Source organism: Anas acuta, chromosome W (genome assembly GCF_963932015.1).
Source record: "Anas acuta chromosome W, bAnaAcu1.1, whole genome shotgun sequence".
In the NCBI taxonomy this organism is placed as follows: Eukaryota; Metazoa; Chordata; class Aves; order Anseriformes; family Anatidae; genus Anas; species Anas acuta.
In genome coordinates, this window is record NC_089016.1 from 27,054,760 (window position 1) to 27,077,302 (window position 22,543).

Sequence of the window (22,543 nt, forward strand, 5' to 3'; positions counted from 1 at the left end):
TATCCCGCCCTCCTTTTTCTTTTAGAGGATATAGATGCATCCTCGTATCTGAATTTATCCAGAGGTGCGCATACTCACTTTCTTCCAGACTAAAGGGTTCCTTTGAGTTTACATAAATATTTAGGCCTGACAAACCCAATCTTCAAAAGACCCAAATACAGGCCAGTAAAGGTGGTCTCCTCGAATCTGTTTACCACCCCAAACTTCAACACAATAATGTATCATTTTTACTTTATTCCTTCCCTGCCTAAAAGGGGAATCCTGCCAATTTTTCATCATTAATGCCGGGGTAACATAACATCAGACGTTACCCCACCCATGGGACCAGAAGGCTTACTCTTCTTCTGTCCCATCTTCCGGAACACCTTCACACACACACACACGGATCGCTTCCCCCTTTTCGTGGCCCAGTCCCTCGCGGGATGTGGGAACCGCACTACCAAGGGGTCCACACTCGCATCGTCCGCAATTGGACGTCTCGTTTGTTGTGTTCCGGGATACCCAACCCCAACCGAACGGATCACCGGCCTATACTTACCCATCCCGTGGATCTTCGTTCGGGCTTCGTGCACAAAGGTTGCCTGGAGTTTACCGGTTTTATTTGCTTGTGTCTAATTTTGGGTTCGTCGGTGAAGGATTTGAATGAAAGTAGTCCTAGCGAAGGCCGCTGAAATGAGCGGGGTGCCCCCTCCGAAGGTCTTTCAATCAGATTGCCTTCATCCGAGTCACGGCACCAAATTGTTATAAATTAGACCACACAATTTTCTGGTCTATTGAAATTATTTTATTAATCAAGTAAGCAGACACAAACAAAACAGCGCAGGGCGGCTGGGGAGTCTCCGCTCCACCACGGCACGCAACTTCCCCTTTCCAGTGTTGCTGTTTTATAGCATTGAAGTTCCGGCTTGTCGAGACCTGTCGACTTGTCGAGACCTGTCGCCTTGTCGACTTGTCGAGACTTGTTCTGAGGCTGCGCAGTCTGTTGTTGGGGGTCGTTATTCTTCCTCCAGTGATCATGCGTTGTGCTTGTGTTCAGGTGGGGGCAAAACAAGATGTCTTGTGGTGGATGGGTGGTATCTTACAGAATCTTTGTTTTAACAGGGATGTTTACCCAACCCCCCTTCCCCATTTGTCCCCATGTTACAATGCTGTCAGTTGTGAAACCTTATCTCCTCAGTAGATTCTTTAAATTCTCAAGGACAATGAACAAACCCCTACTAATTTATCACAGCGAGTGCATTGAGGTGCTCAGAGCGGCTGCAGAGTGCAAGGGTCCCCAGGCCCACAGGATCTGTTCAGGGGGGTCACAGAAGGCATGTTTTGGGGGTACATGCAGGCAAGGGGCCCCACACCTGGGGGTGAGGGACAAAAGGGCCCCGTGGGTGATTGGCTTTGCATGGCCACAGCTCTGCTTGGCACCACGTGCCACCCTTGGTCCCCCAGACCCCGCTGGGCACATCCCTGCCCCACGGCCAGGCGCGCAGCCCCTACCCCACCCCCCTCAGGAACCCTGTCCGCTTCAGGGATCATTGCCCCTATGGCATGGCGCTGGCGGGAGTGTGGCTGTGCAAGGGGGCCGGCAGCAGTGGGTTTGGGATGGCTGTGGGGTTCAGCTGGCTCTGGGTGCCCCCTCCACCGGGTGCTGGGGGGGGCTGCGGGCTGGCGGGAGAACAGGACACCTGAGGAGCGAGAGAAACAGGGTTAGGGACTGGCACCCCTGTGGGCTCCAACCCCCATCACCCTTAGTGCCTCCCCTGGCCTCGTGCTTCCCCTGGCCCCGTGCCACTGCCCATCCCCTTGTCCCCTTACACAGCCCCCTGGGGTGGCCCAGGACCCTGTAGCTGGTGGCCTTGTGTGCTGCTGAGCCCTGACCTTTCTGGCTCATTAAATATTTATGTGCTGGAGTGTTGAGGGATTTCTTGAAACAGCAAAAATCCCATGGCTTGCTGTAGCTGAGCAAACCAAGCTACCAGGGCAACTATGAGAAGTTCCCATGACAGTGTTCCCACATCACCCAATTGAGGAATTCAGAAAAATATTGTTACCAGTAGCTGGCTTCAAGGACAAGGTCTATGTGACTGCTAATCACAAGGGGTTGTTTTCTTGCAGGTGGGGTTGTTTTCTTATAGTTGTTTGTCTGAGTGCTTTTGACCAATAATCTTGTGTGAAACACTGTCCGCCCCTGTTAAGTTCTCTATAAAAGTTAGGCTATTCGGGTAATAAAATGGAGCATGATCTGACCACATTGGTGTCTGTCGTGCTTTCGGCTGTGCTTCCTGCACTGGAGGAAAAGCTGTCCTCTTTAATTGGGGGGGTCTCAGCAGGGCAGGCAGGCAGCTGGGGGGCACGGGGTGACCTGCTTGGCCAGTGCAGGGGGCTGCATCACAGCATGGGTTGGGGGTCCCCATGCCCCATAGCAGGGTACGGGGCAGCTTTGGGAGCATCCTCTCTCGGGCACCTGCACCCTCTCTTGGCTCCTCTTGCCAGTCCCTGAGGTAGCCTCTGCTCCACCAAAGCACTCCGACACCGTCCTCTCTGCACCCTGCTGGCGGGGGGACCCCAAACCCCAAATTCCCATCTGCTGAGCCTAGTTGTGTAGACAACTCCATTTATTTCTATTGACATGTTGATACTGCTAATGCTGTTGGTGGACAGGTTCAATGCAGTCTCCTGTATGTCATCTGGGGGAAGGAAATACCAATATGAGCATCAAAAGAAACAGAAGTGACCTGCCAGAGGGAGCAGAGGGTCCCCATCCTCCCCGGGCAGCCCCGTTCTCCCCCAAGGGTGCCAGGGGCTGGGGTGGCCAGGCTGGAGGCTGTAGGGCACTACCTTGGTTAGAGACCTTGATGTTCATGGGGAACTGGGAAGCCATGGCCAGGAGGTTGTGCTGCAGAGCCTGCTGCATCAGCTGCTGCTGCTCCTCTGCTGTCAGGGCCACCTTCTTCTCTGGGGGCTCCCCTGTGTCCACCTTCTCCCGCAGCTGTTCCAGCACCGCCACCTGCGAGGCTGCCACTGCCTGAGCTGCTGCAAGGCTGGCCAGCCCCACCAGGATGGCAATGCGCCCAGGCACCGCCGGCACCATGCCATCCTCTGCAACGACGGGGAGAGCTCAGTGAGACCCCCAATCTCTTCACCCCATCTCTCCATCCCCGCACCATGGGGCAGGGTGGGCATTTTGGTTGGAAAGCTGCCTGGCGGAGAAGGACCTGGGAGTATTGGTTGATAGTCGGCTGAATATGAGCCAGCAGTGTGCTCAGGTGGCCAAGAAGGCCAACAGCATCCTGGCTTGTATCAGAAGCAGTGTGGCCAGCAGGGCTAGGGAAGTGATTGTCCCCCTGTACTCAGCTCTGGTGAGGCCGCACCTCGAGTACTGTGTTCAGTTTTGGGCCCCTCGCTACAAGAAGGACATCGAGGTGCTCGAGAGAGTCCAGAGAAGGGTGACAAAGCTGGTGAGGGGTCTGGAGAACAAGTCCTATGAGGAGCGTCTGAGGGAGCTGGGCTTGTTCAGCCTGGAGAAAAGGAGGCTCAGGGGCAACCTTATTGCTCTTTACAGGTACCTTAAAGGAGGCTGTAGCGAGGTGGGGGTTGGTCTATTCTCCCATGTGCCTGGTGACAGGGCAAGGGGGAATGGGCTAAAGTTGCGCCATGGGTGTTTTAGGTTGGATGTTAGGAAGAACTTCTTTACCGAAAGGGTTGTTAGGCATCGGAATGGGCTGCCCAGGGAAGTGGTGGAGTCACCATCCCTGGAGGTCTTTAAAAGACGTTTAGATGTAGAGCTTAGGGATATGGTTTAGTGGAGGACTTGTTAGTGTTAGGTCAGAGGTTGGACTCGATGATCTTGAGGTCTCTTCCAACCTATAAATTCTGTGATTCTGTGATTCTGTGAAGAAGGGGCTTCCACCTCCATGTTGGGGCTTGGGCCCAGCTCCAGAGCTGTCTGTTCCCTCTCACCCCAGAGGGGACCAAATGAATAAAATCATTCCTTTTTCCCATCTGGGAGAAGGAGTATACCTGGTGGAGTTGCCTGAGGTGGGGCAGCTGTGGTCCTCACCCACCTTTCTTCACGCCATGCACTTGGCCCATCTGGCCACAACTGTGCGTGGAGATGCTGAGGGCCGGCAGAGGCATTTTGGGGGAGCCCAGCAGGGTTGGAGTGCCGGTGGGCGAGTAGTTGAAGAACACAGTGCCGAAAGTCTGCCTCCATCCCTCCCGCTGTTTGCTGTCAATGGCAGCCTGCAGCTCCCCAGGCAAGCTGAGCGCCCGCTTCTCGCATTCATAGGGGTACAGGTACTTCATGTATCTGTGTGGGGAAGAGAGACAGGATCAGAGCCAGCACTGGGCACATCCCAGCCAGCCCCAAGATGAGCGGGAACTGGGCTGGGGATGGTGCCCAGGCACAGGGGAAGCCCTCTGTCCCCCTTGGGGACACCCTGGGTGCTCACTGCGTGCGGAGGGTGAAGGCAGCGCTGGTGATGGAGGTAGGTAGGTTGAGGCCCTTGGTGATCTCCCTCCAGATCTTCTTGTTGATGACTTCCACCAGGCTGCCCTTGTCCATCACCAGCCGGTACAGAGTGTAGAGGTCCAGCACTTGCTTAGCCATGATGGGGATGCGGTTCACGGATGTCCCTTCGGGCTGGGCGAGTCAGGAGAGAGAAGGGTGAGGGGTGAGCCCACAGGGACCCTCACCCTCTGAGGACGTGGCCCCCACCTTGTCCCCATGGCCACCACAGGCACTGGCTGCCCTCAGAAGCTGTCAGGGCTCTCTACTGGGTGGTGGGAGCACGGTGGCTCCTCCAAAGCCCTTTACAGATGCCTACAGCCCCTGTAACACTTGGAGCTCCCTATAAATCTCTCAGAGCATCCTAGCAGGTGGGGCATGGGCACCCTGGACCCCCAGCATCACCCCCCACACCGAGCCCCTGGTGCAGAGGGACCTGAGGTCCCCACACCCCATAGGGACACTCAACTCAGCAGGGCTCTGCAAGCCCAGAATGGATCAGCACAGTCCCCAAAGCCACCAGGTCTGGCTACAACCCTCTCCCCACTTCCCCAGCACCCCAAATAGCCCTGCAGTGCCTGGGGACAGTGCTTCGGGCAGGCAGTGCGGCAGCCACCAGGGGCTGCAGCAGGGCAGAGGAGGGATGAACATCCTGTCCCGTCCCATCCCACCCCATATTTATTCCCTGCCGGGCTGTGGGTGGTATCAGAAAGCCATCCATTTTGCCAGGGGAGGCTGTCACGGCCACGCTTCGCCACTCAAATGAATCCGTCACTCACCGCCATCCTCCAGCATCCCTAATTTATGGCCCGATATCGACTCAGCTTCTTCGCATAAGCCTGAAAAATGAGCTCTTTTTATTCCTTTACTGAGTTCATTTAACTTGTGTGTGTCTGTGTTGTTTGCCGGATCGGGAAGGGGGAGAGGAGTTTTTCCTCCTGGGAAAAAAGCAGAGATATCGATGTGATATCTGCTGGTAATCCCTCACCGGCCCTGCCCAGCACCGGCCCCATCGCCCTGATTCAGGGTTTCCCCATCACCCCAGAAGCTTCAAACGAGTTTGTGGGTCCCGGAGCCCGATCAATGCCCTCCAAACTTCTTTTCTCCCCCCTCCCTGGCCGCAGTGGCTAATGAATGCTGCTCGCCATTAATTCCGGGGTGGACAGTGCCCGTCCCGCTGACAAAGGGACTTGTCTGTGTCCCCACAGAGTGATGGCCCCGGCAGTGGCCGGGGTGCACAGCACAAAAGCCCAGGGAGGTGGTGGGGCCATTGTGCCGCTGCAATTAGCTCTGGATTGATTAACGGTGCCACGTTATCGACAGGGCCCTCGGCTCATTGTGGGGAGGGTGCAAATGGGGGGGGATGCGCAGCCCCTTCCTAGGGCTCGCTGTCCACCCCCCACCCACTGCCACCCTAGGGACACAGCCCCCTGCCTGCATGCCCCTGGGTGCCCCAGAAGCACCCACACCGGCTCTCATCAGCACCCAGATCTGAGGGTGCCCCCTTGTCTGTCCCCAGAGCTGGGGCACCCAGCACCACCTGCTGTACCCCCCCAGGGTCACCCCTGAGATGTCACCCAGCCTGGGGAGGTGACAGGAGTGGGACTGGAGAGCATTGGGCACTCTCCCTTCTCCCCACACTGACAGATAGCTCGCTTAATTAGCCCCGGCCCCAACGGTGAGGGAGTTAATCAGTTCTGGAGAGAGAGATAATGAAGCTGCCAAGCATCCCATGAATCTTGCAGCCCTGATGGATTCTGAGGGTGGAGACGAGGGTCAGGCAGCAGTGGTGCTCCCCTGGCTCCCCCCAGCCTGCCCCACATCTGGGGGGCACCCACAGCCCACGGGGCAGCACCCAGACCCCATCCACCTCCAGCCACACTCTGGTGTAAGCCCCATGGCCATGGCAGCCCCCGCATGGCATGGGTTTGTGGGGTCTCAGCCCCTCGAGATCTGGGTGCCGCTGCCCCACAGGTGGGCACCCACCCTCACCAACACTCCCAACACCACCGACACTCGGGACCAACCACCCCTTCCCATCTGCTCTCGCCCCACACACAGCCAGCTCCAGCCCCCCTCCCCAAGCCTTCCCCCATTAATTAGCTTGGCATTAACCTCTGCCTGGGGTTTACTGGCTGTCAAGCGGTGTGTTCAATAATCCACACACCAGAAAAAGGCTCTAATTAATACAGCCAACCGCGCGCCCGTGCTCGGCAACTTATAATTGTCCCGGGCCCAGATGGGGAGGGCAAATGTTAAAGCATTTATCAAGTCCCCAGGAGCTGGCTTGTCCCTGTGCTGATAGCAAAGATTTTCGATGGGGTTGGGTGGGCTGGCGGGCTCTTAACCCCTGGGCCCCCATGCTGCTCCTACAGCCCCATGGCAGTGCTCAGGTATGGCTCTGAGCACCCACAAATGGGCATCACTAACAGGGATTGCTAATGGGCAATGCTAATGGGCCTTGTTAATTGGCATCACCATCAGGCATTGCTATAAGGCACTGCAAGTGGGCATCCTCGCTGGGTGACACTGCTGGGCATCGCTAATGGGCAACATTAGTGGGCATCCCTGTCAGGCATCACTGCTGGGCATTGCTAATGGGCATAATTAATGGGTTTTGCTAACAGACATCACCAAAGGGCTCTGCTGCAACCCTACTGCGCCTCTCCAGTGGGCACTGCTGGTGGGCATCAGCAAGGGGCATTACCACCAGCCCAAATTCGGGGGTCCCAGCCCCTCCAGCTGGCAGCACCCTGCTATAGGGGGTGTCCACAACGGGGCTGAATCTGTGGGGTGTGATCATGTGCATGTGTATAAGTGCGGGACGTGGTGTCTGGGTCTAATGGTGCACACCAGGAGATGAGGGGCATGGAGGCAGAGCTGAGCCCTGCGTGTGTGACAGTGGCCAGCGTGGCCCCGTCTGCACTCAGCCAGCCTTGTGGGGTGCAGCTCACAGAGACGAGCCCCAAACAAGCGACTGGGGGGCATCCACCCAAGCCACCCACCTTTACCTCTCTTCCGCATGAAGCTGAAGAGGTCATCCAGGAACTCCTTGCGTTTTGGGTCCTCGTCCAGTTCGTAGAGCTGGGGCAGGAGAGGGGTCAACGCTGCTGGCATGCACCAGGCAGGGGGATGGCACAGGACAGTGCTGGGGATGGGGACCCTGCTGGCTCCAGTACCTGGCATCACCCCTTTTACCCCCCAGCTCTCCCCATGGGATTCCCTGACACATCCCCAGGCTCGGGTCTGCCGTGGACTCCCCACCTGCCCTGCACCCTGGCGGCCTCCGTGCCTCATTTTCCCTGCCCCGGACGCGTGGCAGCATGGAACCCCATGGCAGGGCAGGATGCGGCCGTGCCATGCAGCAGCCAGGGCTTGCCAGATTCCAGCACAACTCCTCAGTGACCATGACAAATTGGAGACCATCAGATTGATGGCCTAGCAGTAAAAGTCAGAGCACGTGTGTCGTGGTTTAACCCGGCCGGCAGTTAAACACCACGCAGCCGTTCGCTCACCCTCCCCCCTCCCTCTCTGGGACGGGGGAGAGAAATGGAAAGTGAAGCCCGTGAGTTGAGATAAAGACAGTTTAATAAGACAGGTAAATAATAATAATAATAATAATAATAATAATAATAATAATAATAATAATAATAATAATAATAATAATAATAATAACAATAGTACTACCACTAATAATATGTACAAAACAAGTGATGCACAATGCAATTGCTCACCACCCGCTGACCGATGCCCAGCCTAACCCCGAGCAGTCCGGCCCCCTCCCCCCGGCTAGCCACCCCTATATATTGTTTAGCATGACGTCAGATGGTATGGAATACCCCTTTGGCTAGTTTGGGTCACCTGTCCTGGGTCTGTCCCCTCCCAGCTCTTACTGCACCCCCAGCCTGCCCGTTGGCAGGACAGAGCAAGAAACTGAGATGTCCTTGGCTTGGTGTAAGCACTGCTCTGCAACAATTAAAACATCGGGGTGTTATCAGCACTCTTCTCATCCTAAGCCAAAACACAGCATTCCACCAGCTACTAGGAAGAAAATTAATTCTGTTCTAACTGAAACCAGGACAACGTGAAAGAAAAATTAGCACCAATTGAAGGCGCTATAGACACCAAGTCCTCCCAGTGAGCCTGGCAAGAATTTAAAGCCACTGAAAAGAAACAAAACTCAGCAGTTCAGAATGGATTTCCAAAACATATACAAAGAAATGCAAGCTGGAAAACAAAGTCAGGCACAAAATAGTCCTTTAAAAATAACAGTTGTGCTGGGAAAGGCTGTTAAAAACCAATAGACAGGGAGCCTCCCCCTCCTCAGCACAGTACATAATTCACAGGCAGATAAAGGGAGCTGTGAGGATGTGGGGTGCAGGGACACAGGGACATGAGGACATGGGGACATGGAGATGGGGATGTGAGGGCGTGGGGATGTGGGATGTGGCTCTGCTCCGACAGAGACCCTGTGGTTCCCATCACCAGGCAGACACTTCTGCACAGCCCTCAGCACCATTTGTGGGTGCTCCATGGTGCTCTGCTGCTATCCGGTCCTCCCCTTGTGGGTGCCACCTGCACACCCCCTGCAAGCAGGAGCTCCCTGTCCCTGTCACCACCACCCCCATCACCTGTTCGAGCTGATCCATCAGTGCCGGCAATGGGCTCACGCTGGGAGCAGCACCCTGGGAGCCCACATTTCCCTGCCTGTCCACCAGCCCAGACCATTCCTCCTGGTTTGGGAAATCAAGCCAAGACCTTCCCAGGGGTCTCCCAGCAGGGGTGTCCGGCCGGGCCCCCAGCTGCCCACGTGTATTTCTGCTCCCGCAAAGCCCAGGCACGCTCCCTGCCACTGTGCATGCGCAGCCCCCAAACAGGTGTGACCTCCAAGCACCGGGACCTCTTCTCCACTGTATATCAACCTGTAACCTTTTATCTGTGGGGCAGCGAGACGCAAAAACACATTACATCAAGCAAGGAGCAAAGGTCGGCTTTTAAGAGGAGATGAGAGTTGAGCGAGGAACAGGGGATGTGCTGGCATGGCCCTTGGGAACGCTGATGATGCACCAGGTGTCCTGTGAGGTTTGGGGATGCTCAAGCTGGAGAGGATGTGGGTTTGGGGGATTCCTGCTGCAGGGGGGTTGGCTGGGTCCCAGCCAAAGCAGAGTATAGGATCCAAGCATTGCAGGTGCACAGAGGTGGCACAGGGGTGGCCTGCAGGCAAGGAGGGTCCCCCCAGACACCCCCAGCCCCAAGGAAGGTGCCATCTCCATCACCTGCCACTCACCCTCCTCCTCCTCTTGCAAGGTGGGCACTGTGATCCCCTCCAGCCTCCTTTGGGGACTGGCCATCGGAGCGGCAGAGCACAACCCCACAGGGTCACGCACAATCCAGTACAGGTGCACACAACTTCGTGCGGGGATTCTCAACCCCACACAGATGTGCACAACCCCATGCAGGCATACACAATCCTGAACGAGCATGCAAAACCCTTTATGGGCTTGCACAACCCCACGCAAGGGTGTGCACAACTCAACATGAGCGCACACAACCACCCAAGGGAATGCACCCTGTATGTCCCCCCAGAAGCACACTCAGACTTGCAAAGGCCCAGGCAACCCTGCACAAGCATGCACAACCCTGCATCAGTGCACATGCAACCCACACAAGTGTGCACAGCCCCATACCCATTCGGAAAAATCTTACAAGCACACATCCCCACACGGGCACATACAACCTGGTACAGATGTGAATGGCCTCATACAGGCACACACAACCCCAAATGCACACGCACAACCCCAAAGGGGCATGCAGAACCCCAAATAGGCACACACAACCTTTCATGGGTGCACTTACTCCCTATTAATATGCATAACCCTGCACGGGCACGCACAGCCCTGCATGGGCGCACAACCCGAGGTGGGGACCCAGACTCTGGAGGGGAACACAGACCCCCGGAGGGGCCACCCCGTCCCAGACAGGGTCACTCCCCAGCACGCCTTTGCTGTGTACCTCAAGCAGGGGGCAGCTGTGCAACATGAGCAGCAGCTCCTGCTTGCGGTGACCTATGAGCAAGGACCCTTTTAATCGTGTTTGTATTGATATAATTAGTAACTCATTTAACACCATTGATGTAACTATATTCCTCTATAAACACAAGTATTAAATTGTCAAGCCTGGGGACTGATACCCCACTGGTGTGCAGCTCTGCTCCGCTCTACCGACCTCAGGGACCCCATCTGTAGGGCTTGCCCCCCCAAAAGCCACGGCAATCCCAGTGCCAGCCCAGCGCAGCTGCTCGGGGCATCCTTGCCCCAGACCCACCATGAGTCCAGCTCTGGCCATGCCCGGGCACCCTGCTCTCTGCCAGCATCCCATTGCCATGGCGACATCTTTATTCCTTAAGGGATGGGGATAACGGGGCTGGCTGGGCAGGTTAAAAGGCAGCGGGTCGAACATGGTTTATTAAAGGGATGTGAATAGACCTCGTGCCTCCCCTCACCACAATTAAATAACATTGTTAGCACACTTGCTAACCCTGGAGGTGCCTCTCCTGGCTCTGGGGGGGCTTGCAGGGATGGAGCCAGGGTCTCCAGCCCCCCATGGCCCAGCTGATCCCACAGAGAAGGGGCACGGTGAGGTACAAAGCCCCTCTAGACTGCCCCGAGGAGCCCCCCCACAGCACTTCCAAGGAAAGCTATCGCAGTGGGACTCCTACAGCCCCCACTCGGCTGCCACCTCCCGCCAGCAGCCAGGGCTCAGATCAGCAACCAGGATTTAATCCACTTAATACAGGCTGCATTGATCCCAAACCCTGCTCAGCTCCTCCCTGCCTCACGCCTTCCCCAACCCTGAGCCACTTAATATGCACCGCATTGATTAGCCGCCCTGCTAATTTTTCTATCTGGCTGCTGCTCACACAGGGAGCCCAGGAGATGCAGTTCCCCACATCCCCCCAGCACGCTGCAGGTGGCCGAACACTGATGGGGTCCTTTGGGGACCTCAGGGTCTCTTGGGGACCTCACACCCCTCTAGAGCATCACTGTACCTCTGAGCCGGGGGTCCCTGGTACATGGCCAGGTGCATGCACATCAAGTGCCTTTGTGTCCCAATGGGATTGGGGAGCCACTGGTGCCACTGTTTACCCACAGCCTTGCCGCCACCCAGTCTGAATACACCACAAGAGTGAGTATAGGAGCTGGGGGCTCTGGGCCCCCCTCCTGCACGCAGCGCCTGTCTCCTCACACCCTTGATTAGATTTTACACCTTCTCCTCAGAGCCCACATGCAGAGCCCCAGGGAGCTGCGGTCAGGGAGCTGGGGCTGAGGTGGCCACCGAGGCTCCCAGCACCCCCAGACTGCAACGGGGCTGGGACTGGCACCCCCTGGGCACCTCGGGCTGGGGCAAAGGGTGTGGAGGGGGTCAGCCACAAACCCTGCCCAAAACACCCATGAGTCCATATGGCTCCATATGTGCACGCACAGGGGTACTTATACATGCCAGGTGTGGTGGTTTTACTGTGCTGGGCAGCTAAACCCCACAACCACTCTCTCACTCCCCCTCTTTTAGATGAGGAGGGGGAGAAGTAAAGCAAAGAAGAACTCACGGGTTGAGATAAGGATAATTTAATTAAAGGGAAATAATTATAATAATTAAATAAAGATTATTATGAACTAAACAATTTAACTAAAGGGAAATAAAAAGGGGAAGGGGAAAAGGGAGGGGGAAAGGGAAAAAAATAAAAAGAAGGGAGGAAAACAAACAAATAAAATAAATGAAGGCTATGTGGAAGTGCAGAGGAAAGAAATTACTCTCTGCTTCCCACAAATGAGTGATGCTTGACCACATCCTTGAAGCAGGGCCTCAACGCACGTAGCCGGTGTTCGAGAGGAGGACCGACGTTTTCACAACGAGAGCCCACCCCTCCCCTCTTCTTCCTGTTTCCACCTTTTATTGCTGAGTGTGATATCATATGGTGTGGAATATCCCTTTGGTTGGTTTAGGTCAGCTGCCCTGGTGATGGTTCTCTCCTCACTTTTTGCCCACCCCCTAGGAGGGTTAGAGAGAGGCCCAATGCTGTGCCAGTGCTGCTCAGCAGTAGACACAACCCTGGTGTGATACCATTGCTGTTGTAGCTACAAGTGCAGAGCACAGCACTGTATGGGCTGCTGCAGGGAAAGTTAACATTCCAGCCAGACCCAGTACACCAGGACACTACATGTGCAGTGTCACTCAGGGCACATGTATATATGGGGGCCATACATGCTTGGACACATCCATACACGTGGACACTCCTATGGGTTCCCTATTCAACAGCACACACACAGGTTTGTACGCACAGGGGCATTTATATGGATCCATACACACGCATGGGATCTTGCAGGGGTCCACGCACACATGGGTGCTCATGTGGATCCACAAACACACGGGCTCACAAGCATACCTGCACAGACATTTATATGGATCCATACACTCACATCAGTCCATGCACACACACACAAGACCCCACACCCACAACACCCCTTTGAGCACCCCCATAGGCACCCTGGGAGCCCCCGCTCCTCCCCTGTGCCCCACTGCTTGTGCTGGGCTGCTGAAGCTGCCGCTCGACCGGGATTACCACACTGACCCTTGGTGCTGCAGCTCTGCTCCCCCTGCAGCCCCCTCGCCGCAGGTGGTCCCGACCCCGGGATGAGCCCTGCCCGCAGGTTTGTGGTCAAGAAATCTGCCGGCAGCCATGGTCAGGAACAAATCATAGAATCATAGAATATCCTGAGTTGGAAGGGACCCTTAAGGATCATCAAGTCCAACTCTTGACACCGCACAGGTCTACCCAAAAGTTCAGACCATGTGACTAAGTGCACAGTCCAATCTCTTCTTAAATTCAGACAGGTTCGGTGCAGTGACCACTTCCCTGGGGAGCCTGTTCCAGTGTGCAACCACCCTCTCTGTGAAGAACCCCCTCCTGATGTCAAGCCTAAATTTCCCCTGCCTCAGCTTAACCCCGTTCCCGCAGGTCCTGTCGCTGGTGTTAATGGAGAAAAGGTCTCCTGCCTCTCGACACCCCCTTACGAGGAAGTTGTAGACTGCGATGAGGTCTCCCCTCAGCCTCCTCTTCTCCAGGCTGAACAGGCCCAGTGCCCTCAGCCGTTCCTCGTACGTCTTCCCCTCCAGGCCTTTCACCATCTTCGTAGCCCTCCTCTGGACACTCTCCAACAGTTTCATGTCCTTTTTATACTGTGGTGCCCAGAACTGCACACAGTACTCGAGGTGAGGCCGCACCAGCGCAGAGTAGAGCGGGACAATAACCTCCCTTGACCTTCTAGCAATGCCGTGCTTGATGCACCCCAGGACACGGTTGGCCCTCCTGGCTGCCAGGGCACACTGCTGGCTCATATTGAACTTGCTGTCTACCACGACCCCCAGATCCCTCTCTTCTAGGCTGCTCTCCAGCGTCTCATCGCCCAGTCTGTACGTGCAGCCAGGGTTTCCCCGTCCCAGGTGCAGGACCCGGCACTTGCTCTTATTGAACTTCATGCGGTTGGTGATCGCCCAGCTCTCCAACCTATCCAGATCCCTCTGCAAGGCCTTTCCACCCTCATTCGAGTCCACAACTCCTCCAAGTTTGGTGTCATCAGTAAACTTGCTCAAAATACCTTATATTCCTACATCCAGATCGTTTATAAAAATATTGAAAAGTACCAGCCCTAAAATGGAGCCTTGAGGGACCCCACTGGTGACCGCCCGCCAGCCTGACGCAGCCCCATTTACCATAACCCTTTGGGCCCTGCCCGTTAGCCAATTGCTCACCCATCGTATGATGTTTTTATTTAGCTGTATGGTGGACATTTCGTCCAGTAGGATCCTATGGGAAACCGTGTCAAAAGCCTTACTGAAGTCCAAAAAAATCACATCAGCTGGTTTCCCTTGGTCCACCATACGGGTGATCTTATCATAAAAGGAAATCAGGTTAGTTAGGCAGGACCTACCCTTCACAAACCCATGCTGGCTGGGACCAATGACTGCTTTGTCCCCCAGGTGCGCCTCAATAAGTTTGAGAACCATCTTCTCCATGATTTTACCAGGCATTGACGTGAGACTGACAGGCCTGTAATTGCTAGGGTCTTCTTTCTGACCCTTCTTGAAAATCGGCACAACATTTGCCAGCTTCCAGTCTACTGGGACCTCTCCAGATTCCCAGGATCGTTGAAAAATAATTGAGAGAGGTTCCGCGATGACGTCCGCCAGCTCTTTCAGCACCCTGGGATGAATCCCATCCGGACCCATGGACTTGTAGGGATCCAGGTGGAGCAGCAAATCCCGCACACGTTCAGGGTCGGTTGGGAGTTTGTCATCCCCACCGTCCCAGTCCTCCAGCTCAGGGCACCCTGTGTCCCGAAGCCCATCATCGGCATTGAAGACAGAGGCAAAGAAGGTGTTAAGCGTTTCTGCTTTGCCTATGTCATTGTCTGTGAGGAGACCTTCCCTATCAAGGAGCGGCCCTATGTATTCTTTAGTTCTCCTTTTCCCATTCACATATCTAAAAAAACCCTTTTTATTTTTTCTCACAGACACAGCCAGCTTCAACTCTAGGTGTGCTTTGGCCACACGAATTTTCTCCCTACAAACATGAACAGCATCCCTGTATTCTTTCCATGACACCTGGCCCTCCTTCCAGTAGCGAAACACTCTCTGTTTCCGCCTAATCTCCATAAGAATGTTCCTGGTCAGCCATGCTGGCCTCCTGCCCTGCCTGCCTGACTTGTGATATTTAGGAATTGCCTGATCTTGTGCTTCTAGGTGGCATCGCTTAAAGAATGACCATCACTGGTGGACATCGAGGCCTTCAAGAGCAGCTTCCCAGGGGACCTTGCTGACTAGTTCCCTGAGCAGCCTGAAGTCCGCCTTCCCCATATCTAGGGATGAGGTTTTGGTGGCACTTTTCCTTCTGTCACCGTAAATTTTGAACTCAACCACTTCATGGTCGCTATGACCAAGGCGGCCACCAATCACCACATCTCCCACCAGACCCTCTCTGTTTTCTAGCAACAGGTCTAGGAGGGCACCTTTCCTAGTTGGCTCTGTTAGCACCTGCACCAAGAAGTTATCATCTAGGTGCTTCATGAACCTCCTGGACTTGCTCGTGTCAGCCGTGTGGCACTCCCAGTTAACGTCTGGCAAGTTGAAGTCCCCCATAAGGACAAGGGGAGTTAATCTCGAGGCCTCTCTTAGTTCTGTAAAGAATAATTTATCGGCGCTATCGTCCTGGCCAGGCGGTCTGTAATAGACTCCCACAACGACATCCCCTTTATTCGTTCGTCCCTTGATCTTAACCCAGAGGCTCTCAACTTTGCCATCGCCGACCTGAAGTTCCACACAGTCCAGCCCCTGCTTCACATACATCGCCACCCCACCACCTCGCCTACCCTGCCTGTCCCTCCTGAAGAGCCTGTAACCATCTATCGCAACACCCCAGTCACAGGACTCATCCCACCAGGTTTCGCTTATGCCGATGATGTCGTAGTTGCGGGACTGGGCCAGGACTTCTAGCTCATCCATTTTATTCCTCATACTGTGTGCGTTTGTGTAGAAGCATTTCAGGTGCGTCTCCTTACACTCAGCACCTTGTGGATCTGACCAAAGGACCTCACTGGCACACAGCCCCTCTGATTCTAGCGTACCATCCCTTAGGTCTTCACCGGCGTGCCTGGTTTTAGCCCCTTCCGCCTTCGACTCTAGTTTAAAGCCCTATCTATCAGCCCTGCCAACTCCTGACCAAAGATCCTTACCCCTCTCCGAGAGAGGCGCATCCCATCCAGTGCCATCAGACCCGGTGTAGCATAGACCTTCCCGTGATCAAAGAACCCAAAGTTCTGCCGGTTACACCAGTCTCAAAGCCACTAGCTTATGTGAACAGCACGCCTTTCAGCTTCGATCCCCCCTATCGGAAGGACAGAGGCAAACACAACCTGCGCCCCTGATCCTTTAAGTAGTTGCCCCAAATCCCTAAAGTCTCTTTTGATTGCCTTCGGACTTCTCGTTGCTACTTCATCGCTACCAGCCTGAAAGACCAGTAGCAGGTAGTAGTCAGTGGGCCGTACCAGGCACTTGACTTTCTTGGCAAAGTCTCTCACCTGAGCCCCAGGGAGACAACAGACTTCTCTGCGGGTTGGGTCCGGTCAGCATATCGGTCCCTCTGTCCCTTTCAGAAGGGAGCCCCCCATAACAATAGCCCTTCTTTCTTTTTTGAAGGATGATGTGGCAATGCGATGTGTAGTTCGCCTTGTCTTAGGAGCCCCCTCCAACTGGGACGGGTTTTTATCTACTTTGTCATTCAGATTGTCTTGTTCTAGTCCTTCATATCGATTATTTAAGGGTAGATGAGAAGGTGAGGTGGGCAGAGAGAGGGCTCGCCTACCACCCCGAATAGGCACCTGCCTCCATTCCCCCCCCTTGATCTAGGTCTCCTCCCGCTGCCTGGCAGGAGGAGGGAACCTCCATCTTCTGCATAACAGGAGATGCCTGTGCTGTGGCAGGCTCGTGAGCCTGCCTCAGAGAGGGTAGAGTGCACCTCCACCAGTCAATTTCCATCTCTGATTCCCTGATGCTCCTGAGCCTGTTCACCTCCTCCCGGAGCACCGCTACCTGGCTGAGCAGTTCTTCAACCTGGGCACACCTCCCACAGGCATACCCACCACTGCTGTCGGAGACCGACAGAAGGCTGGGGCACACTCTGCAGCCCAGGACCTGGACGGCTGCGTGTTTCCCCGAGCCCTCTGAGTAGGTCGGATCAGGTCATCCACCTGCTCGCACCTCACGCACGCAGTGTCTCTGCCTCCCGCCGATGGCAGCAGCAGGCTCAGACACTCCCTGCATCCAGTGACCTGAACCGCTGCATTCTTTAACGGGTAGGCGGTCTGGGTGTGTACCGACCTCCTGGAGAGCGCACCGTGCCTGGTGGAGACCATTATCACCTAGCTAACGGCTGTCGTTAAGAGGTGTTCGTGTGGGCGGGGGTTGCTCTCCGCCCTTCCTGCGCGAACTGCCGCGCTAACTGCCGCGCCACTCCCTTCTGCCGCGCCACGCCCTGTTTGCCCGTCCTGGTCGCTCGCGCTCCCTAGGGGCTGCTTTTGAACGGCCGGGGAGGGGGCGCTGCTGGCTCCGCCTTCGCCTCGCCAGCCTCCCTCACGAGGGCTGCCGGGTCCTGGCGGCTCCCTGAAGTAGGCTCGATGCCGGAAAGTTAGCCCTGCCTGGCCCGATCCCCCGCTCCGCTGCAGAACGCGTCTGCCCCGGAGCCGATCGCCTCGGCAAATGGCAGCCGTGGCCAGGAACAAACACGGCGCCTGTCCCGCTGCAGTGTAACCAGAGACCCTCTAATTTAGCCCTGGCAGCCCTGTGATTGCTGGTCCTGCACCTGGGTGGAAGATGTGCTGGTAGGAGGAACAGGGCAGGGTGACCACCTCCTTCCTCCCAATGGGGATCCCCCATGAGCTGCATCCGTCCCAGCTGGCGGGGACAAACCCGATGGAGAAAGTGACAAGGAGAAAGCAGGAGGGCAAGCAACACCAGGCTCTTGCCAGCCACCTCCAAGACAAACGTGTGCCCCAAAATGCACACAGCCTGGGGGGTACCCCATGGCGGGCAGCAGAGAGGATCACAGGGTACAAAGAGACCTCCTGGAGCTCTGCCCGGGTCTCTGCCCACGGGCAATACACAGACCAGCACCAGGCTGAGACACGAGGCAGGGTGAGGGGGTCTCCCAACCCTCCAGCAGCAGAGCAGCCCTCCCAGATCAGAGCAAAGGTCCTGCTGGCCCCCCACATTCATGACCCAGGGAAAGGCCCCATGTATTTCCCCTGTACTCCCCTGGGCAACACGCAGTTTGCCTTTTAACCTCCACCACCTCTTCTTCTGCCCCTTCCTCCCTCCCGAACAGGGAACCTGTTCTCCAGGCTGGTCCAGATACAGCCCCGCAGCCTGGGGAGGGACCAGGGGACATGTCCCCCCCCAAGGAAGATGACAGGGGTGGGACAGAAGTGACAGCCACCCTGCAGCCCCTAGGACAAGCCAGCACCGCAACCTGCCTCAAACTGCCACCCTTATGGGGCAGCACCACGAAAAACTCCTTTCCATTCTCCCTGTCCCATCCTATATAAGCCATCCAGTGATAATTGGTCCCTTTGTCCCTAAGCACCTGGGGGCACTGAAGGTAAGGGACATGCCCCTGTCCCCTGGCTGACTGGGACAAGCCACCTGATGGGAGACCCACATGCAGGATGTGATTGGTCTAGGGCTGGGCAAAAAGAGGGAAGGAAGCAAGCGAGCAGCCAGCTTCCACCTCAGGAGCCTTAGCAGGATTTATCCCCCTACCCTGATGTCTCCTTTGATCTGTCCCCTCATATTTACACCACAATTTGTTCCCAGCAGCAGCCAGCTTTGCTCCTGCCCTGACCAGGGGCAGGGTGTGGGACCAAAGGAGAAGAAATGCCTGGGATGCCTTCTCTCTGCAAAGCCTCCCCGGCCCCAGGAGTGAGGGAGGAGCCGCGTCCCACCTCCTGCCTGACCCCGGGAACCTGACGGTCAGCCTTTTTCTGTGCAGCGGGCTGTAACATAACACTTCCCCACGAGATATTCGGCCTATGCAGCACACCCACGCCTGAAGTGACCAGGCTCCCCGGCACAGCTGTGGTGCTGCCCGCTCATGTCCCAGGGGGACCGGGGACCTCGCCATGGGGGATGTCCAGGCAGAAAGTCTGGTCCCTGTGGCCATCCTCATCCCCTCCTGCTGGGGGTGAGCACCGCTGTAAGTCCCCTGTCCCTACGCACCCCACAGCATCGTGTGGATATAAGGGACATCCTGCTGTCTCCTGAGCAGCGCCACCCTAAAAAGCCACGCAGCAGATGCACAGGGACATCTCTGCCTGCTCCGTCCCTTCACTGCACCCTCCCTGTCTCGCCTCAACCCCAACAAGCACACCAGGAGTGCAAACCTGAGTGGTGCTGTGCAACCTGCGCTCACACCCCTGCACCCACAGTGTGCACACTAGGGCTTGTACAACCCAGCTGGGAGGTGTCCATACAGAGGCCTTTTCTCCTCCCTATATATGAGCCCCACAGGCCTTGTGATCCCCCATATCTCTGCACAACAAGGGTCTCCCCTGTGCCCAGTGGAAGCAAGTGGATGGGGTTGAGGGGCTGCTCCCTCCAGCCCATATAGGAAGTCAGAGAACACATCCAGCAGCCACATCATAGAAACACAGGGGAGCTCAGCTCCTGGGGTGACTGTGCACCAGGACCCTTGTCAAGTCCCCTCGGCAGCATGACACAAGGGGAAAGCTGCATCTGGGCCCTTCCCTCTGCTCCCATACTGCATGAGGGCTGTCCCTGGGGCTGTTGCCCCACCTGCCCCCCCTCTGCCCCCTCCATCTCTGCCTGGAGACCATGCAAAGCCTCCACAGACAGGGGTCACCCACTTTTACCACGGGGGACAGGGCCTGTCATGGGTCAGGGCAGGCATGGGGAGGTGCCTGGATGCTGGGCACCCCGTTGTGCCCCAGGGAATCCTCCCAGCCCCACGGGGCAGAAAGGGCTGGGGCTGCCCAAGCTGCTCTGCACAGAGGTGCTGGAGATGAGCGTGGGGACCTGGGGGCAGGCAGAGGGGACGCAGGACAGGTGGGGGACACCAGGTTGGGGTGGGATTGGACTTGGTGGCAGGGAGTGACATGAGGGAGTCCATTTGGGGTGTGACAGGGTTTAGGGTGGGAGGGAGACGAAGAGCACAAAAAGATGTGCTCTTGCAGGGGTCAAGGTGGGACAAGGTGCAGGAACAGGGGTGGTGTAGAACACTAGGGGGTGCCCATTTAGGGTGGGATGGGGCTTCAGGACAGGGGTGCTGGGGTGCAGTGGCTGTCTGGGATGCAGTTTGGGGGTAGTGGAGGGGGACTTGGGGGGGGTCCTCTTTTGGGTGGCATGGAGATGATGTCTGGGGGCAACGGGGGGTGTGGGGGATATCTCCCTGGGGCAGGACTGGGATGGGGGTAGGAGACAGCGGGGACGCCTGGTTGGGGTGGGCTGGAAATGGGGTTGCCGGTGCGGCGGCAGGCGCTTCTTACCTGCTTGAACTGCTCCTCATAGGTCCACTCGTGATGCGGGGGGGGGCGGTGGGTCTCGGGGCTCCTCTTCCTCCTCCTCCTCCTCCTCCTGCCCGGTGTCGGAGGGCGGCGAAGCGGGGCTGGGGACCGGAGCGGGCTCGGCCGGGGGCCGTCGGGGCTCGCCGTCGGGGCTGCGGGCCAGGCGGGCCGCCTGCTGCCGCTGCAGGCTCTCCATCACCGCCGCCAGCCGCAGCCCCCCCCCAGCAGCCCGGACCCCCGCGGTGGGGCAGCCGGCTGCGGGCACAGGGCACGGCCGAGGAGGAGGAGGAGGAGAGAGGAAGCACCCCCACCCTCTCTCTCCCCCCTAGCCACCCCGGGGGCCGTGCCCAAAAGTTGAAGGAGGGGGGAGGGGGTGAAGCCCCCGGGACCCCTCCCCGCGCCCCCCCGAGGGTCCCTCCCGGGACGGCTCCGTGCGGGGACCCTCACCCCGCTCCCACTGGAGACCGCGTCTTACCGGGGACCCCTCCCCGCTCCCACCCCCAGCTCCAGCCACCCCCTCCCCTCTTTCCCCCCCGGGGCACCGCGTCCTACTGGGGGAGAGAGGGGGGACCCCCTTTCCCACCGGGATCCCACCATCCCGGGCACCCCATCCCGTCCCCAGCGGGACCCCCGCGCTCCCGGGGCCCCTCCGGTCCGTCCCGTCGCGGGGTGGCCCTCACCGGGGCGGCTTTGGCCACCAGGCTGGGGGTCCCCACCATGCCGCCGGCTCCCAGGGCTCCCCCCGCCGTCCCGGGAGAAGGCCGCTGCTCCGCCCGGCCCCCCCGGCCCGCCGCTCACATGGCGCCGCGCCCGCCGATATTTCTTTTTTTTTTTCTTTTTTCTTCCCCCTCTTTTCTTTCTTTCTTTCTCTCTTCCTTCCTTCCTTCCTTTTTTTTTTTTTTTTTTTTTTTTTTGCAACAAGTGGCAGGCGGGCACCCCTCCCCGCCTCCCCGCTCCCATTTGCTAGAGCACGGCAAAGGGAGGCATCCGGGGAGGGCCCCGGGATTTGGGGGGGGCTGTGGGTGCACGAGTGGGTGTGCACGCGTGGGGGTGCCTACACACCTAGGTGGGCGCTGGGAGCACGGGGTGCACGCTGCACACGTGTGGATGCATGTGCAGAGGGGCTGCGTTTGCACACACGTGTGCTGCTCATGGGGAGGTGTGTGTGGGCTCCGTGAGTGCACGCAGGGTGTGAGCACATGTGTGCTTGTGCACAGTGAGGGAGGTGAGCACCTTGCGTGTGTGTGTGTGTGTGTGCATGCAACAGGGGTGCACATGTCATGTTTATGGCATGCATTCACCCTGGGGAGTGCAGTCCGTGTACTCATCGTGCAGTCAATTGCACGCACACATGCAGCTGTATGCATCGCTGGAGGGACCAGGCATGTGCGTGTGTGAGCATTTGCATGCTGCTGGGGTCAGAAATAAGGATTTACATGTGCCTGCTGAGGCTGGGCGTGTGCATTTTGTGTGCTTACCTGTAGGCATGTGGAAATGGGGCTGGGAGGGGTGCAGGATGTGCTGTGTGCACAGGCAGGTGTGTGCACACGTGTGCTTGTGGAGGTGGGGGGTGCACCCGCAGTGCCTGTCCCTGGGTGGGTACAAGGGGGAGGGTGAAGCAAGCAGCAAGCACCGAGCCCTGGCCTCCGTGCAAACCCTGCCTGCGGGCTCATGCTGCTGTTCTGGGTGTTGGTGGCATGGGGTGACAGGAGCTCTGTCCCCTCCGGAGCCACCTGCCTGCCAACAGCTGTCCCACCACGCAAGCCACCCTAGAGGCAGCCACATTTTGCTCTCAGGCTCCGCAAGCTGCTCTGAGCCTCTGTCCCCTTCACTGCTTCCCTTTGCAGGGAAAAGCCACTGCTTTGGGCGCCCACCCGGCTCCTTGCAACCCCAGGGCTCATGCAGCACAGTG

General features: G+C 57.1%; 1 protein-coding gene across 4 annotated transcripts; it reads right to left on the reverse strand.

Annotated features, from left to right (window-relative positions):
* Positions 1-761: 761 nt before the first annotated feature.
* LOC137846715 (AT-rich interactive domain-containing protein 3A-like) lies at positions 762-21,511 on the reverse strand. Of its 4 annotated transcripts, XR_011090610.1 has the most exons (6): positions 20,614-21,511; positions 4,446-4,636; positions 4,059-4,303; positions 2,833-3,093; positions 2,046-2,681; positions 1,542-1,679 (listed from the first exon to the last, which is right to left on the reverse strand). XR_011090610.1 is itself a non-coding variant. In XM_068664828.1 (5 exons), exons 2-5 carry the CDS (start codon positions 4,601-4,603, stop codon positions 1,249-1,251), a joined length of 1,095 nt encoding a protein of 364 aa, XP_068520929.1. In that variant the 5' UTR covers positions 4,604-4,636; positions 20,614-21,511; the 3' UTR covers positions 762-1,248. The 4 variants fall into 4 exon arrangements, 3 of the variants coding, with proteins under 3 accessions (XP_068520929.1, XP_068520930.1, XP_068520931.1); XM_068664828.1 differs by lacking the exon at positions 2,046-2,681 and having other exon boundaries at positions 762-1,679; XM_068664830.1 differs by having other exon boundaries at positions 1,540-2,681.
* Positions 21,512-22,543: the final 1,032 nt, after the last annotated feature.